The 16,538-nt window shown below is 43.8% G+C and overlaps 1 protein-coding gene across 4 annotated transcripts in view; it reads left to right on the top strand.

Moving 5' to 3' along the window:
• RAB6A (RAB6A, member RAS oncogene family) overlaps positions 1 to 16,538 on the top strand; it is a 94,710-nt gene that overhangs the window by 44,788 nt on the left and 33,384 nt on the right. For all 4 annotated transcript variants that reach the window (XM_005308517.5, XM_008166612.4, XM_042850608.2 and 1 more), the window contains exon 2: positions 14,504 to 14,562. In XM_005308517.5, the coding sequence (XP_005308574.1) occupies positions 14,504 to 14,562 (59 nt within the window). The remainder of the gene's footprint in view (positions 1 to 14,503; positions 14,563 to 16,538) is intronic.

Below are 16,538 nucleotides of genomic sequence, written 5' to 3'. Positions count from 1 at the left end.
TTGAGTAATACAAGAAAATGCAAGTATCTGATTTTTCTTAAATATGGATTTTAACTCCAAATCCATTTAACTTCTTGTATATTTGAAACTTATAGACTGACTTACTGAAAAGGATCTTAAATAACTTCTGAAAAAGGCAAATCTGTTTTTTACAGGAACGGGATATAAATTTACAACCCAGATTTTTAACTTGGCTGGGGGATGAATTCTCTGGAAAAGAAACCCCATTTACTTTGTGTTTACATATACAAAGAAACCCCCTGCTTATTCAGTATGATGCAAGAACAAATATTATTGTGACCTTATACAGTTCTCTCCAGTGGTAACAGTCCATAATGTTCCCAGATCCCGGAATCAATGGGAGACCCAGTTCAATTCTAGAAACTAGTCTGGAAGGCATTCATACAGTTGGTTACACACTGGGTGGCCAAAATATACTGTTATTACCTGATACTTAGACATTCAGTATTGCTCTTTCCTGTCCAAGGAAATAAGCACTAACGTGAGTTTGGCCAAAGATTTGTTACAGGTAACAATCTTGAAAATTAAAGATCACTTTTATGTTAGACACAAGACTCATTCTTTAGGGTGTGAAAACCACAAATTGACAGGGGTTAGGAATAAACGTCTATGGGCAGATTTATTACATCATTCTCCACTGCAGGGCTTTTCCTTTCTCTGCATCTTTTGCTACTGGCCACTGTTGGAGACAAGATACTGGATTAGATGGTCCACTGGTTTGATCTGGTATTGTAGTCCATTTACACAAGGAGAGCAGCTTCCGAACAGTGAGAGCAATTTGACAATGGAACAGCTATTGAGTTCCATCAATGAAAAATATTTAAGGGTGAAAACTTCTGTAGGCAATGCCTGTAGTAAGAAGAAAGGGCTGGACTGCGTGAGCTGAAAGGTCCTTTTCACCCCTACCGTCTGATAGACTTGTGCTATCCTCTTCATTCCTGACAAAATACAACTTTCATCTTAAGTAAACTTAGAAGCAATAATAAATTTCCTGTAATTAAGTAAATAAATGAAGATTGGTTGCTGCTGGCTCTGTCAGCATCCACAAGAGAATCAGCAAGTTCTGCTTCATTCCCCAAAGCAGTAAGCAGAATTTCCACTGCATGATAGTGGAGATTATAGAGGAGGTTTTTTTAAAATAAGCTGCTTTAATCACTCTCATATTCCCGTTCTGCAGTGGGAGAGTGGGCTGACAAATCTAAAAATAAACTTCCTTGATGGCTGGCTCACATGGATCGTTTAAGTCAAGTATGAACATGCCCACCTTTGGGGTTTCTTTTTAAATGAGTCTAAAAAAGGCTTTCATGCATCATTCTCCAGTGTGCTGTGTCTTTCCGCTCAGCTACACTTCTTCCCTTTCTGTGGCTTTTATTTCTAGCTCTGCCATAGCTTCTCTCTCGTGTTTCCAGGCTCTCATCTTTCTGATCTTTGAGATCCCATGAATGTCCTGTATACTGAGGATTCAAGATTAGTTTGAGACCAAAAATGAGAGAACTTCTAGGACTTGTAATTCACCGTACTGCAGCTTTGTCAGTGTTGGCTACAGTGCAGTGTCAGGTCATCTGATCCTGTCACAAGTTGAGTTAGACACAGAATAGGGTTAAATGACAATAAAGATGCCTGAGCCTTGCACTACAGCTGTCATTAGTGAAGTGTACTATGGTGAATTATTAGTCCTAGTATAGACAAAAGCCAGTAGGAAGAGCTTTAGAAATCCACACTGCAGATTCACACTGAACTATCTTAGGTAGGATGGGCAAAGTGTAGCTTCCTAAGAATCCACACCCTCAATTATCTCCCCTTAAAGGAGACCAGTGAAGTGTGGTGACAGGGACTTACGTTTCTGCCCTTTTTTGCTTCCTTACAAAGCACACCTGAAAGGCTTTTAAAGTTTCCCTCTGCTTAATTTTTACCTTTAGAAATAACAAGAATGTCAAGCCTTAGTTTTTCTAGAGGAATTCTTGGAGGACCCAGAGAAATGGATTGGAAGTTTTCCCATCTTTTTACCAGAGAAGGCAGGGGCTATTGAGTCTTTCAACATATCCTCTTTTTGTCTCCCAGTTTTTCTCCAGGGTATGTGTCGGTGTGTGTGTGGGGGGGGGGGGGGAGGAAAAAAATAGGGGTTATCAATATTTTGAGTGCTGAATAAAAACCTCTTCCACTCTGAATCAGGTTTCACTGCTCTGTCTCTGAGATCTTAACGTTTGCCATCCCTGTTTTTCCTGGAAGACTTTGTCTAGGAAGCTTGAATTTCTAATTTAAAACAAGCAAACCCCTAAAAAAGGGACAGGAAGGATTGTCTGTCTTCATACATCATAAAGAAGCAAAGTGGCACAATCCCAATTTCTTTTTCCTTTGTGGGTCACTTTTAATTACTTTGCCCGAACTCCTTACCAAACTCCTGCCTGGCAACAAATGACCTTCTAATCCTGCCTTGGCAGGAAAATGATTTTGCATGATCTAATGGGTCTTTTCCATCTCTAATTTCTGTGAGTCTCCCTAGTGACTCATTATAGCATGAAACAAAGAGCACTTTTTGTTGCACTGCCAGTAGTGGCCAATAGCATATACTGTTAATGTGGGCAAAAAGGCATAGTAGAGACCTATTATTAATCAGTTTTATTAGTGGATGGTTCTTGTGGGGTGTCTACATCTCTAATACGCAGTGCAACGGAAGCAGAGTAACATAACATCTTTCAGGAAGCAGATAAACTTTAAATGTGCATGGTAATTTGTCTGATCAAAACTGTTAGAACCAGAAGCTTATCACCTTGACTTCATTTGTATCTGAATACTCCAGGGAATGCACGTGTCACTTGGTTCTAGTCTTCCTAACACAGGGCGTTCGTCAAATGGACTTGATCAGCTTTTATGTGCTTTGATTTCCGAACACTGATTTTTTTGGTAAGGAAGTGATCCATAGAAGAGGGCCAGTTTACAAAGTACTGTGTAGAGCAATTTGTTTCTTTTTAAACTTCGAAAAAAGCTTGATATTTAAAAAAGCAATATAACACATAGGGGCTGGATAGCCTAAGGGCAGGTCTTCACTACGGGGGGGGGGGTCGATTTAAGATACGCAAATTCACGCGTAGCTGAATTCGACGTATCGGAGCCGACTTATCCTGCTGTGAGGACAGCGGCAAAATCGACCTCCGCAGCTCCCTGTCGACGGCGCTTACTTCCACCTCTAAGAGTGTCGATTCGGGGATCGATTGTCGCGTCCCGACGAGACGCAATAATTCGATCCCCGAGAGATGGATTTCTACCCGCCGATTCAGGCGGGTAGTGTAGACCTAGCCTAAGTTAATGGAATGGGAGTAATAGAGCCTGGCTCAGCTCTAGCCTGGGTTAGTAATGACCCCAGGCCTGATTTACAAAGTTATTTATGAGTCTGTAAGTGCAGGTAGGCACCCAGGGGGGCTTATAAAAGCACCAAACTCCCTTTGAAGTCTCTGTGAGTTAGGCCCTCTCTAACATGCCACAAGGTACCTGTATACATCTTTAGATACCTTAATACCATTGTAAACCTGGTCCCAAGTTACTCCCACCTTAGCCTGTGTGAAATGAATTGGCAGTCTCACTCAACAAAGCATTCATGCCACAAACTGCTGCTCCTTCTGGTACCCTTGTGGTCAGACTTAGCAGAGCTCACAGGCTGAGTGGGACATGGAGACTTCTGTCCTACACATCTGGTCTCTGGGACATACTGGAGGTGCAATGAGAAGGGAGCCTGCATTACTGCTGTCCTTGGGGCTTTCATAAATACACTGTCTCCAGCACCTTTTATTAGCCGTGCTGCCTTAATCCCTTCCTGTAAACAACAAAGCATGCTTCCCACCTTTATATATTGTAACATGCTATTTTCTGGTTGCCCAGAGCCCTGCAAGATTGGGGCACTGAACGCTCACTGTAATGGAGTTGAGGCCATCCGGCCGCTCAAGTGATCCTGCCCTTTGATAGTTATGATGTGCAGAATGGTCACACCCTAGCACTATGCTTTTTAAGGAGACATGTACACCAGTTCCCCCATGCAAGGAGCCTAATTTAATGTGTTGAGGAGAGCTGAGTAGTATGAGTAAGGAGGAGGACTCGTCCAAGTCCTGCCTGCTTGAGAGGGGGAGATATGACAGCACTTTAGGAGGCAGAGAAGAGTAGATCTGCCTTAGGGTGATCAGCATCTGCTTTTAAAAGCCCTTTGGGAGATGCATTCTTCTCACTGGCAAAGGCTGTATGATCCTGCTTCTCTTTCCCACCAGTGAGTTGCTGCTAATGGAATTGGCTCCTGGAGCTGGGAAAACATCATCCTATCTCGTTTAAATAACTACTGGGGGGAGCAGGAGGGAATGTCTGTATCTTTCCAGTTCTGGCTTCTGCCTTCAATGCATTTGGCTTAGGTAAATTTTTTTGTGATGGTTTAAAAAGATGCATATTTAATGCTCTTCAGAGGTGCCAGACTGAATATGAAGTCTTCTAGCCCCATGACATAAGAACATACAAATGGCCATACTGGGTCAGACCAAAGGTCCATCTAGCCCAGTATCCTGTCTTGCGACAGTGGCCAATGCCAGCTGCCCCAGAGGGAATGAACAGAACAGGTAATTATCAAGTGATCCCTGTTGCCCATTTTTGGCTTATGGCAAACAGAGGCTAGGGACACCATCCCTGCCCATCCTGGCTAATAGGCCTTGATTTATCCATGAATTTATCTAGTTCTTTTTTGAACCCTGTAATAGTCTTGGCTTTCACAACATCCTCTGGCAAGGAGTTCCACAGGTTGACTGTGCGTTATGTGAAAAAATACTTCCTTTTATTTGTTTTAAACCTGACAATTCTAGCATGACCGATGGTTCTGAAAGCTGCCCATCATCCCTCAGTCTTGACCTTTTTCTAGTCTCCCTGCCCATGTGATCCTTGGCTTCTGCAGAAACTGTCTGCAGATTTTCAAAGTGGTGGTGTCTGACACAGACAACTCCACTACTACTTCTTAGCGTAAGTGCACCATGTTTCAGGCGGCACATGACCAGGATTCATCACCGAATTGGGTCTGCTGGTTGGATCAACTAGTTTCCCCAGCTCGGGCTGGGTACTGATGGGGAGTGCAATGTGGATGCTGATCCAGGCCTCCCAACATCATCACTAGCAACGGAACTCAGGCCATCAGCTCATCTCGTACCACCAGACTGGCATCAGTATCTCCTACCCCTGTGGTTTGGACATCCTTTAGGGGAGGATCTATAAATGGAGTTTCTCTATGTCCTAATAAAGAGGAGAGGATGGAAGATGATAAAATACAGGTAAGATCTGATGAGAAACAGTCAAAAGAAAAAAGAATCCCATTCAATTACATCTTATAATGGAAGACAGTTAAAAAGTGACAAGTTTTTAAAGTGCTTATATACAATGCTAGAAGTCTAATTAATAAGATGGGCGAACTAGAGTGCTTCTCATTAAATGAGGATATTGATAATAATAGGCATCACGGAAACTTGGTGGAATGAAGATAGTCAATGGGACACAGTAATACCAGGGTATAAAATATATCTGAAGGACAGAACAGGTCATGCTGGTGGGGGAGTGGCACTATATTTGAAAGAAAGCATAGAATCAAATGAAGCAGTCCGGTATTGTAGCATTTATTTCACAAAGGGGAACTACACAAAAATGAGGTTAGTTAAACAGAAATTAAAAGGCACAGCACCAAAAGAAAATGCCTGCAAGCTGCATGGAAACTTTTTTAAGACACCATAATAGAGGCTCCACTTAAATGTATGCCCCAAATTAAAAAACATAGTAAGAGAACCAAAAAAGAGCCACCGTGGCTAAACAACAAAGTAAAAGAAGCAGTGAGAGGCAAAAAGACACCTTTTTAAAAGTGGAAGTTAAATCCTAATGAAGAAAATAGAAAGGAGCCTAAAATCTGGCAAATGAAGTGTAAAAATATAATTAGGAAGGCCAAAAAAGAATTTGAAGACCAGCTAGCCAAAGACTCAAAAAGTAATAGGAATATTTTTTTTTAAGTCCATCAGAAGCAGGAAGCCTGATAAACAACCAAGTGGGGCCACTGGATAATCGAGATGCTAAAGGAGCACTCAAGGACTATAAGGCCATTGAGGAGAAACTTAAATGAATTCTTTGCATCAATCTTCACTGTTGAGGATGTGAGGGAGATTCCCAAACCTGAGCCATGTAGGTGACAAATCTGAGGAACTGTCCCAGGTTCAGGTGTCATTAGAGGAGGTTTTGGAACAAATTGATAAACTAAACCGTAATAAGTCACCAGGACCAGATGGTATTCACCCAAAAATTCTGAAGGAACTCAGATGTGAAATTGCAGGACTACTAACTGTTATCTGTAATCTATCATTTAAATCCGCTTTTGTACCAGACGACTGGAGGATAGGTAATGTGTTGCCAATTTTTAAAAAGAGCTCCAGAGATGATCCTGACAATTACAGGCCGGTAAGCCTGACTTCAGTAATGGGCAAACTGTTTGAAACTATAGTGAAGCTTCAGACACATAGATGAACATAATTTGTTGGGGAAGAGTCAACATGGTTTTTGTAAAGGGAAATCATGCCTCACCAATCTACTAGAATTCTTTGAGGGGGGTCAACAAGCATGTGGACAAGGGGGATCCAGTGGATATAGTGTATTTAGATTTTCAGAAAGCCTTTGATAAGGTCCCTCACCAAAAGCTCTTAAGCAAAGTAAGTAGTTACGGGATAAGAGGGAAGGTTCTCTCATGGATTGGTAACTAGTTAAAAGATCGGAAACAAAGGGTAGGCATAAATGGTCAATTTTCAGAATGGAGAGAGGTAAATAGTAGTGTCCCTCAGGGGTCTGTATTGAGCCCAGTCCTAGTCAACATATTCATAAATGATGTGGAAAAAGGGGTAAACAGTGAGGTGGCAAAATTTGCAGATGATACAAAGCTATTCAAGATAGTCAAGTCCCAGACAGCCTGCGAAGTGCTACAAAAGGATCTCTCAAAACTGGGTGACTGGGCAAGAAAATGGCAGATGAAATTAGATATTGGTAAATGCAAAGTAATGCACATTGGAAAACATAATTCCAACGATACATATAAAATGATGGGGTCTAAATTAGCTGTTACCACTCAAGAAAGAGATCTTGGAGTCATTGTGGATAGTTCTCTGAAAACATCCACTCAATGTGCAGCTGCAGTCAAAAAAGCGAACAGAATGTTGGGCACCATTAAGAAAGGGATAGATAATAAGACAGAAAATGTCATATTGCCTCTATATAAATCCATGGTACATCCACATCTTGAATACTGCATCCAGATGTGGTTCCCTCATCTTAAAAAAAATAAAAATAAAAAAAAAAATAAAAAAAAATTGGAATTTGGAGAAGGTTCAGAAAGGGGCGACAAAAATGATTAGGGGTATGGAACAGGTGCCGTATGAGGAGAGATTAATAAGACTGGGACTTTTCAGCTTGGAAAAGAGACGACTAAGGGGGGATATGGTAGAGGTCTATAAAATCATGACTGGTGTGGAGAAATTAAATAAGGAAGTGTTGTTTACTCCTTCTCATAACACACGAACTAGGAGCCACCAAATGAAATTAATATGCAGCAGGTTTAAAGCAAACAAAAGGAAGTATTTTTTCACACAACGCAAAGTGGGAACTCCTTCCCACAGGATGTTGTGAAGGCCAAGAGGGTTCAAAAAATAACTAGATAAATTCCTGGAGGATAGGTACAGCAATGCCTATTAGCCAGGATGGGCAGGGTGTTATCCCTAGCTTCTTTGCCAGAAGCAGGGAATGGGTGATGGGATGGATCACTTGATGATTACCTGTTCTGTTCATTCCCTCTGGGGTACCTGGCATTGGCCACTGTCAAAAGACAGGATACTGGGCTAGGTGGACCTTTGGTCTGATCCAGTGTGGCCGTTCTTATGTTCACATGGAGTTCCTCACAGTTGGGAAAAGTCACCTGAGCAAGTCTGAAAAGGGGAAGACCCTTAAAATCCCCAGTTGGAGACAATTGACTTTTAGCCCTGAAGTGAACATAATTGATTATCACATTGTATACTCCTTCAGGCAGAGGAGTTTGAGCTACAGCATGTGGTTAGCATTTACCTTTTGTTGAATTCTTCAGATCAGGGCTAACCTTATGACTAATATGCAGAGGCAGAAAAAACTCCTGACACTGATTTTTAGCCTCCTTAATATTTTTCTGTCTTGTGCAGGTCAAACAAGTTCCCCAGAATCTGGGTCTGGTGCTTTGTATGAGAACAAATCTTGATTTTCTTTTCCTTTTATCTGTTTTTATTTGCTAGCCTTTCATCATTTCCAACAGCTCCCTGCTGTGACGTCCCTTACCTCATTATACAGTTCACCATGTGATTGCTGAATCTCACCTTTGATTTTCCTTATTTTGGAGAGTCACTAGAAAGTAAATCTAAAGCAGCTATTTTGGCTTTCAAATATGCTGTTGATAACTAAAGATTTTTTCCCCCTAACTGCCAGCTCACCGTACCATGTGTAGGCATTGCAGTGTTGGCAGGGGTAAAAAAGTAGCAAAATAGCAGCTGATTGGACTCTGAATACATGCAGTGAATATGTTAACAAGGTGCCATTTTATGTAGTCACTCTTCTGGTCAGCCCCTCTCTCTGTATAATTGGATATTTGTTTTATGGGTATGTTTTGACGAGCAAAAAAGGTGTGTTAGCTCTCCAGTTCATAGAATTTAAGGCCAAAAAGAACCAATGTCTCATGTAGTCTGACAGGCCATAGAACATTATCCATTAACCCCTGTATTGAGCCTAATAACTTAGGACTAAAGCAGATCTTCCAAAAAGGCATCCAGTCTTGAGCTGAAGACAGCAAGAGATAGATTCTCTATCACTTCCCGTGCTGGTTTGTTCCAGTGGTTAACTACCCGCACTGTTAAAAATGTGGGCCTTATTTCTAATTGGAATTTGTCTGACTTCAACTTCCAGCCATTGGTTCTTGTTCTGCCTTTCTCTGCTGGATTAAAGAGCCCTTTAGTACCTGCTACTTTCTCCCCATGAAGGTACTTCTACACCAGGGGTGGCCAAACCGCAGCTCACAAGCTCTGTGCGGCTCTTTTACAGTTAAAGTGCGGCTTGCGGAGGCCCCGCTGCTCCATTCTCCATCTACTAGATGGAGGGGTGGTGGTGGTCGGGGCTTCTGCCCTGCAGTTGGGAGGGGCGGGGGGGGGAGAAGGGCTTCTGCTCAGCGGGGAGGGGGTGGTTCTCGATGCTTTAGACCCGAGGGGTATGCCCAAACCCCAGCATGCGCCTCCCGTGGGGCAGGAGCCCTGGCAGGCCCACCCGGCTCTCGAACTTCTGAAGATTATTGTATGCGACTCAAGAAGGTCAGTAAGTTTGGCCGCTCCTGTTGTAGACTGTAATCAAGTCACAGCTCACTCCTTTTGACAAGCTTAACCGATGTGAGCTCTTTAAGTCTCTCGGTATAAGGCATTTTTTCCAGCCCATAATCGCTTTTGTGGCTCTTTCCTGCATTCTCTCCAATTTTTCAATATCCCTTTTAAAAAGCGGACACCAGAACTGAGTGTTCTGTTGTGTTTGTGTGTAACTATATGTAGTTGTTCCACGATGTGGCTCACTGGTGCCATATACCTCCCTTCTCTTACCTGCTGCTCCCCTGTTTATATACATCTAAGGATGACATTAGACTTTTTTGCCACAGCATTGCACTGGAAGCTTGTGTTGTCCCCTAAATCCTTTTTTATCTTAATGTGAATGCAGTGCCTTGTTAAGAGGCAGGCTAAGATGTCTGAAAACTCATTGGTTGGCTGTGTTGTAGCCTAGAGGAGAACATGGGCTATAATAGAGCCGGCCAACGCTGCTTTAAATGTGTGAACTTGCCTCTTAATGAAGCTTTTGAATCTGACTGAACTAAACATGATAGGGTATTTTTCCTCCATTTTGCTGATTGAGACATTGCCAAAGGCTCACACCTGTCTCCTTTTCTGCTTTCCTCTGGATGCTTTCCTCACTGGTTTCCTTCATATTTCCAATTAAATTTCTGTATGTTGACCTTGTGTGTTGATCTCTAGGCAGCGAGCCTCCCAGCCCAGATCACCAGACTCAGGCTAGTGGAACTCATGATAACATTCTAACCCGAGCTGTGTGGACAGCTCTTTGAAGTTGTGGGATGCGCTGGAGCTCAGGGGCTAAAGTCTGGGGGCAGCGGGGGGAGGGAGCTTTTGAGCCTGAGATGCAACTTCAAAGCACCATCTACACAGCTATTTTTAAAGTGCCAGCACAAGCCCGGCAAACCTGAGGCCTTGTCTACACTACCGAGTTTTGTCGACAAAAGTTATGCCGAAGATCAAAAAGCGCTATAATTACATCACTAGTGCATGTTCACACTACGCTCCCTCTGTTGGAGGAGCACATCCACACTTGGTGCTTTATCATGGATAGTGAGAGCAGTGCACTATGGGTAGCTATCCCACTGCTACTCGCCACCTTCTGCAGCTAGGCGTTGTGGGAAGGTGGAGTGGATTGCAGCGCATCATGGGTGTGGACTCAACATCCCATGATGCAGTTTTTTTCTGTCTCAGCATTCCATGGACTTCCAACTCGTTTCACATCATTTTTCAACAGCCCCTGTTTACTGTGCGCCCACCATCTCTTTCTGAAAGGATGGATCCCGCACTGTAATGAACACCTCATGACTCGTCATGCAGTATATCATGAGCTCCCAGTCTGAACCGGAATCAGAGTTGCTTGTCCTATTGTATGCCATGGAAAGAAACAACACCAGATTACTTCTTTGCATTCACAGAGCAGCTGCGCACAGTGTACCGTCGCTTTTGGGCTCAGGAAACAAGTACTCAGTGGTGTGGGATGGCATAGTTATGCAGGTCTGGGATGATGAGCAGTGGCTGCAGAACTTTCGGATGCAGAAAGCCTCCTTTCTGCAATTGTTTGGGGAACTCACCCCAGCACAGTGGCACAAGGACACCAAAATGAGACTGCCCTCTCGGTAGAGAAGCGCATGGCAATCGCTGTGTGGAAGCTGACCAATCCAGACTGCTCCCAGTTGGTTCCAAATCAGTTTGGAGTCAGAAAGTCAACCGTTGGGGCTTCGTAAATGCAAGTGTGCAGGGCCATTAATCGCATCCTGCTATGAAGGACTTTGACTCTTTGACATGTTCATGAAATAGTGGATGGCTTTGCGGCAATGAGATTCCCTAACTGTGGAGGGGCAATAGATGGAACACATATTCCAATTTTGTCCCCGGACCATCTTGTAATGGAGTACATCAGTAGAAAGGGGTTCTTCTCTACGGCATTGCAGGCACTTGTGGATCGTCGCAGGCGTTTCACTGACAGCGCAGGGTGGTCTGAGAAAGGTGCATGACGCACACATCTTCAGGAACACTGGCTTGTACAGAAAGCTGCAAGCAGGGATTTTCTTTCCAGACTAGAAGATTCCAATGGGGGCTGTTGAAATGCTCGTCGTGATCCTGGGAGACCCGAGCAGGATAAACTGAAAAAAGATCACTTACCAGGGTTCTCCTCTTCTGCGTCATGCACACCAGAGACGAACTGCTGGGCCTGGCTAGACTTCTCTGGAGTGGAAAAGAGGTCCTGACTCACTGCACCAATGACTACCCTGCCCTGGTCTCTACATCGTCCTCCAATTCAACGTCCTTATCCACGACTTCGCCCTTGGAGTTAAGTTCACGGTTGGCCGCCTCCAGTCCCACCAAAGTATCCACAGGGCTCTTGGTGGTGGAGGTGGCGTCATTGCCTACAATAGCATCCAGCTCCTTATAGAAGCAGCAGGTCTTCAGCACAGCACCAGAGCGATGGTTTGCCTCCCTTGCCTTCTGGTATGTCTGCTTCAATTCCTTAATTTTCGCTTGGCACGGCATGGTGTCCCGTTCATAGGTATTGAAATTCTTGCAGCTAGAGCGCAGCTGGGACTGGATAGCCTACTCTCCCCCATATACTCAGCAGATCCCACAACTCAGCTGTGGCCCAAATGGGAGAGCGTTTGCTGTTTCGAACCACCATGGTCACCTGGGAAAATGCAATATGAGTTCTCCATGCCAAGTAAAATAGGAAGTGGAATTTCAAAAATTCCCAGGCCTTTAAAGTGCGAGACACGGATGCCTGTGTACTTGGGTGCAGGACAGTGGAGTTCAAACTGCTGACTAGAGTGGTCAGGATGGGCATTATGGGACACCTCCTGGAGGCTATTTACAGTGACAAAACCAAGCGTGGTGTCTACACCAACGCTTTGTCGACCTAACTGCCACAAAAGGCTCTGCGCCTCTTGTCAAGATGGTTTTATTTTGTCGACACAACTCAGCAGAAGCCCGCCGCCATAGGCAGTTTAGACTTGTATCCGGAGTCTCTCTGGCACAGCTATTACACTGCTCCATCTAGTGGGGCAAGGATTTTTATTGCCCCCTCTCCCCCTCCCCACCATATTTTGACAGAGATGATCATTTTAGAAGCCATTACCTTTCATTGATGGCTTTGCTGTCTGCATTCAGCTTTGATTCTCCTCCCCCAAAAACATATGGTCACGAAACAGAACTTTGTTTAAAACCAGTCCTCTGTCTTCAGGTGCTGTATGTCAAGTGTATGTTCAGTGGAGACTGACAGTTCTGTTCCTGAACTGTAAACTGAGATTGATGTGAAAACAGAACTTGAATTGCTGTGACTTAAGGGCAAAAGCAAACTGAACTCTGGCTCCATGGCCCTCCCTCTGTGTAAGGTGAATGAACAATAATCAGCTTGCTAAAAAGGCCATATCTACACTACAGACGCTTCAGCTGCATAGTTACGGTGCCATGGCTATGCCGCTGTTACCCTATAGTGTAGATGTGGACTACAGCAACGGAAGAGGTTTCCTGTGCTGTAGGAACTCCACCTTCCTGAACGACAGGAGCTAGGTCAGTGGAAGCATTCTTCATTGACCTTGCTGTGTCTGCACCCGGGGTTACGTTGGCACAGCTATGGTGCTCAGGAGTGTGGAGATAATGCAGCTCTCCCTTTTTCTCTGTTCTGCACCTCCTGGAAATCACTGCACTGGTGCTTGTGGAAGTACAACAGAGAAGCACAGTGCATAGCAGTTGCTTAGCACTAGAAGTACAGTGCAAGGATTTTAAAATGCCAGACTCATGAGGCACAAGAAGGGATTTGGTTTCACCAACCTAACACTCCTCCACCTCTATTTTCTTACTGACTCCTTTAGTCTAAACTGGCACAGAAATAAGAGCAAGTGGTGGACTAGGTTGAAAAGGAGTTTGAGAGTCAGGTCACTTGTGTCCTCATCCCAGCTTAGCCACTGACATGTGTCACTCAGAGGCTTCGTGTTCCTGCCTGATTTACAATGGGTATGTTACTGCTTACCTGCCTCTCAGGGAGACATGAGCGTTTGACAGAGTGCTTTGAAATCTCTGGTAAATGCTATTGAAACACCCAGTACTAATAAACATAGTGGTGGAGAGCCATTAACAATGGCATGATACAGGATCCAAGATACAGTAACTCCTCACTTAACGTTGTAGTTTTGTTCATGAAAAATGCGACTTTAAGCGAAACGGTGTTAAGCAAATCCAATTTCCCCATAAGAATTAATGTAAATGAGGGGTTAGGTTCCAGGGAAATTTTTTTCACCAGACAAGACTAGCTGCAACGGGCTGCAAGCAGTAGACAAAGCAGGCGGCTGCCAAACGACGTTAGAAGGGAGCATTGCGCAACTTTAAACGAGCATGTTTCCTAATTGATCAACGTAACAACAAAACAGCGTTAACCGGGACGACTGTAAGTGAGGCGTTACTGTATGCTGCAAGGGGTAATACACGTGTTGTCCACAAGGGTGGACCGAAGCTAATGTGGTGGTGAGGAGTATAAACTAGATCCTGTCCAGGCGTTTTGTGAGCAGGGGGCCTGCCAACTTCACCAGTGCATGTCCATCCTGTCTTGTGGTACCAACTACACTAGTGTCTTTCTCCTGCACAGTGACTGCTAGTTACGTCATGTGCATGTGCAGTGTGAATTAATGGAGATCAGAGGTAAAATTTTCAAAAGTGAGTAGGGCCAAGATGAACAAAGATGTTTAGGCTCATAACTCCCATTGAAATCTAGCTAGGAACCTAAATACCTTTGTGGATCTGGGTCTAAGTCACTTTTGAGAATGGGCACAGTTGGCTAAATTTTAAAATCAAACAATAATTTGAAGTTAATGTAGTTGGACTTATTATATTTGCTTGCTTTTTTTTGTGGGCATTTAACTTAATTTCTTAAATATCTGAATGGCTTTCAGAAAAATGGTAGTGATTATTGCAACAATTACATCAACTGAGTTCCCTTTTGCCCTTGGCCAGTTTAATTGCATAGTATTGATGGAATACCAGTTAAAACTGGAATGCCGTGTTGGATCACTTGTTCTAATTTCACACTAAAAACTGTTCCTTGAACCTGTTTTTCTCTTTTCTAGTGGGGAAGACCTCCTTGATCACCAGGTTCATGTATGACAGCTTTGACAACACCTATCAGGTAATGCAATCAATCTCAGCATTTTATGGGCCCAATCTTGTCAAACCGTTATTCACATGAGGACTCTACTTGACTCCAGTGAGTGAGGGTTTGCTGATCAACCAGTATCCTAAAGACTGGGAAGAAGCTGTTTGGGACTCGAGGGTCTGTGGAGCATAGAGGGGAGAAACGAGAAGCTCGTTGTTTAAAAAATGTGTGTCTAGCTCCTGCTCTGTGTAGCTCAAAAGCTTGTTTCTCTCTCTCTCCAGCAGAAGTTTTATTACCGCCCCCACCTTGTGTGTCCAATATTCTGGGACCAACACGGCTACTGCACCACTGTATAAAACTATTAAGGACAGGTCCAGGCATAGTTCTCTCATATCCCACCTCGGGTTTGAACTGGCAGCATGGTTTCTGACTGCTGGCAACAGAAGGCTGAAATAGTGGTTGCTGCTACTTACTCTGGTCAACTCTGTAGAGCCAACACAGCTGTGTGTTAGCTGGATTCTGTTCTGACTGTACATGAGCAAACCATGTTCCGGTTGACTCATGAGCCAGGAAGAACCCAGCTCTCACATTCTAGGTTGATCTTGCAAGGCAGCTATGAAAACCATTGTTTTTGTTCATAAGTGGAGCACGTTTGCTCTGGCAGCTATCCACCATGAAACCAAATGCCACTGTTACAGAGCCCCGTCTCGAAATAAATCCACGTTACGTTACTTACTTACAGTCCCATCTCACCCATCACCTGCTAAGCACTTTCCAAACAGTCCCTGTCCTGAAAACCAGTCGTCCATCCATCCATTTAAAAAAAAAAAACCCCACTACTGTAGTTGTTCTCCACTTAAACTTGTAAATGCATTTTTGGGAGATTCTGTCAATAGCCTCCCCTGCCGCCCCCCCCCCCCCGCCCCCCAGCCTCTTATTAATGGTTTCTTCCCCGTCTCTCCATAGCTCTCCATCACTGCTGTTAGGCAAGTCAGACAGAACTAAATGCAAGTTCCCATTAAAGCAGCAGTGTTAGCAAAGCTTCCATGGTGTAGGATGACTCCAGTACACATTAGCCTCTCCTGGGAGCAAACATCCTTACCGATTCTGCCCACAGTAATTACATGGACATGTTAAAGCAGTTCTTTTATTTAATCATCTCTCTTTCCCACAGTACTTTTTTCTTTCAGCTCTATTCTTTTCTCTGTGGAGCCTGTGTCCTAGTTTTACTTGGAGAGCTTTGACCCTCAAACTTTATGTTAATGCAGCTGTTTCCATGGGGAGCGGTCTGATGTAATAAACTAAGTGATTGCAAAATGAATGAGTGAGACTTAGTTAGAGAAATCTTGGGGGCTTATCAAATCAGTTTCAATTTACCTGCCATTGATGTGTGCCTGGCTTTGTACTTTGTACTTGTATGGCACCATTCACCTGAGGATGTTTAGTTTTACAAACATGATCATGACTCAGAGGCAGGGAAACATTATTCCAGATTTTACATAACAAGAGGTGGGGGGGGGGGATAAAGTTCCAGCAGGTTAAGTGACTTGCCCAGGATCGCACAGCAAGTCAATGGCAGAGCCAGAACCCAGATTCCCTGCAGCCCAGTATCAAGTTATGAATAGTGGAGCCCAGTCAAACGTTCAGTACTGTATCTTGAACTGTGTTTGGCTAATTCTAGCTATAGGTGGGTTGACAGATGAGCTTATCTTATGGACCCTTCTGACAAATTTGGGTGCACTCTTTAGTTCTGAAAGCTTCCACAACCAATCACTGGAGCCATATTTGTCAGGTTCAGTTATAAATAGGAAGCTTGTGTTTGATAGAATATTTTTTGCTTTGTGAGTTTTTTATTCCCGAGTCGCGAAGTGAGAGGCGTGCTGCTGTTGCCCATCAGTTATTAATAAGTTGGTTTCAGGAAAGCAGCAGTTGTGCAGACTCACAAATCAGCAAAGGGTTCCCTGCTGTGTGTTTGGGGAGGAGGGGACACATGAGAAATAAAATGTCAC

Source organism: Chrysemys picta, chromosome 1 (genome assembly GCF_011386835.1).
Source record: "Chrysemys picta bellii isolate R12L10 chromosome 1, ASM1138683v2, whole genome shotgun sequence".
NCBI lineage: Eukaryota > Metazoa > Chordata > Testudines > Emydidae > Chrysemys > Chrysemys picta.
The sequence above is the reverse complement of the archived record's forward strand: the minus strand, read 5'-3'. Positions and strand labels throughout refer to the sequence as shown.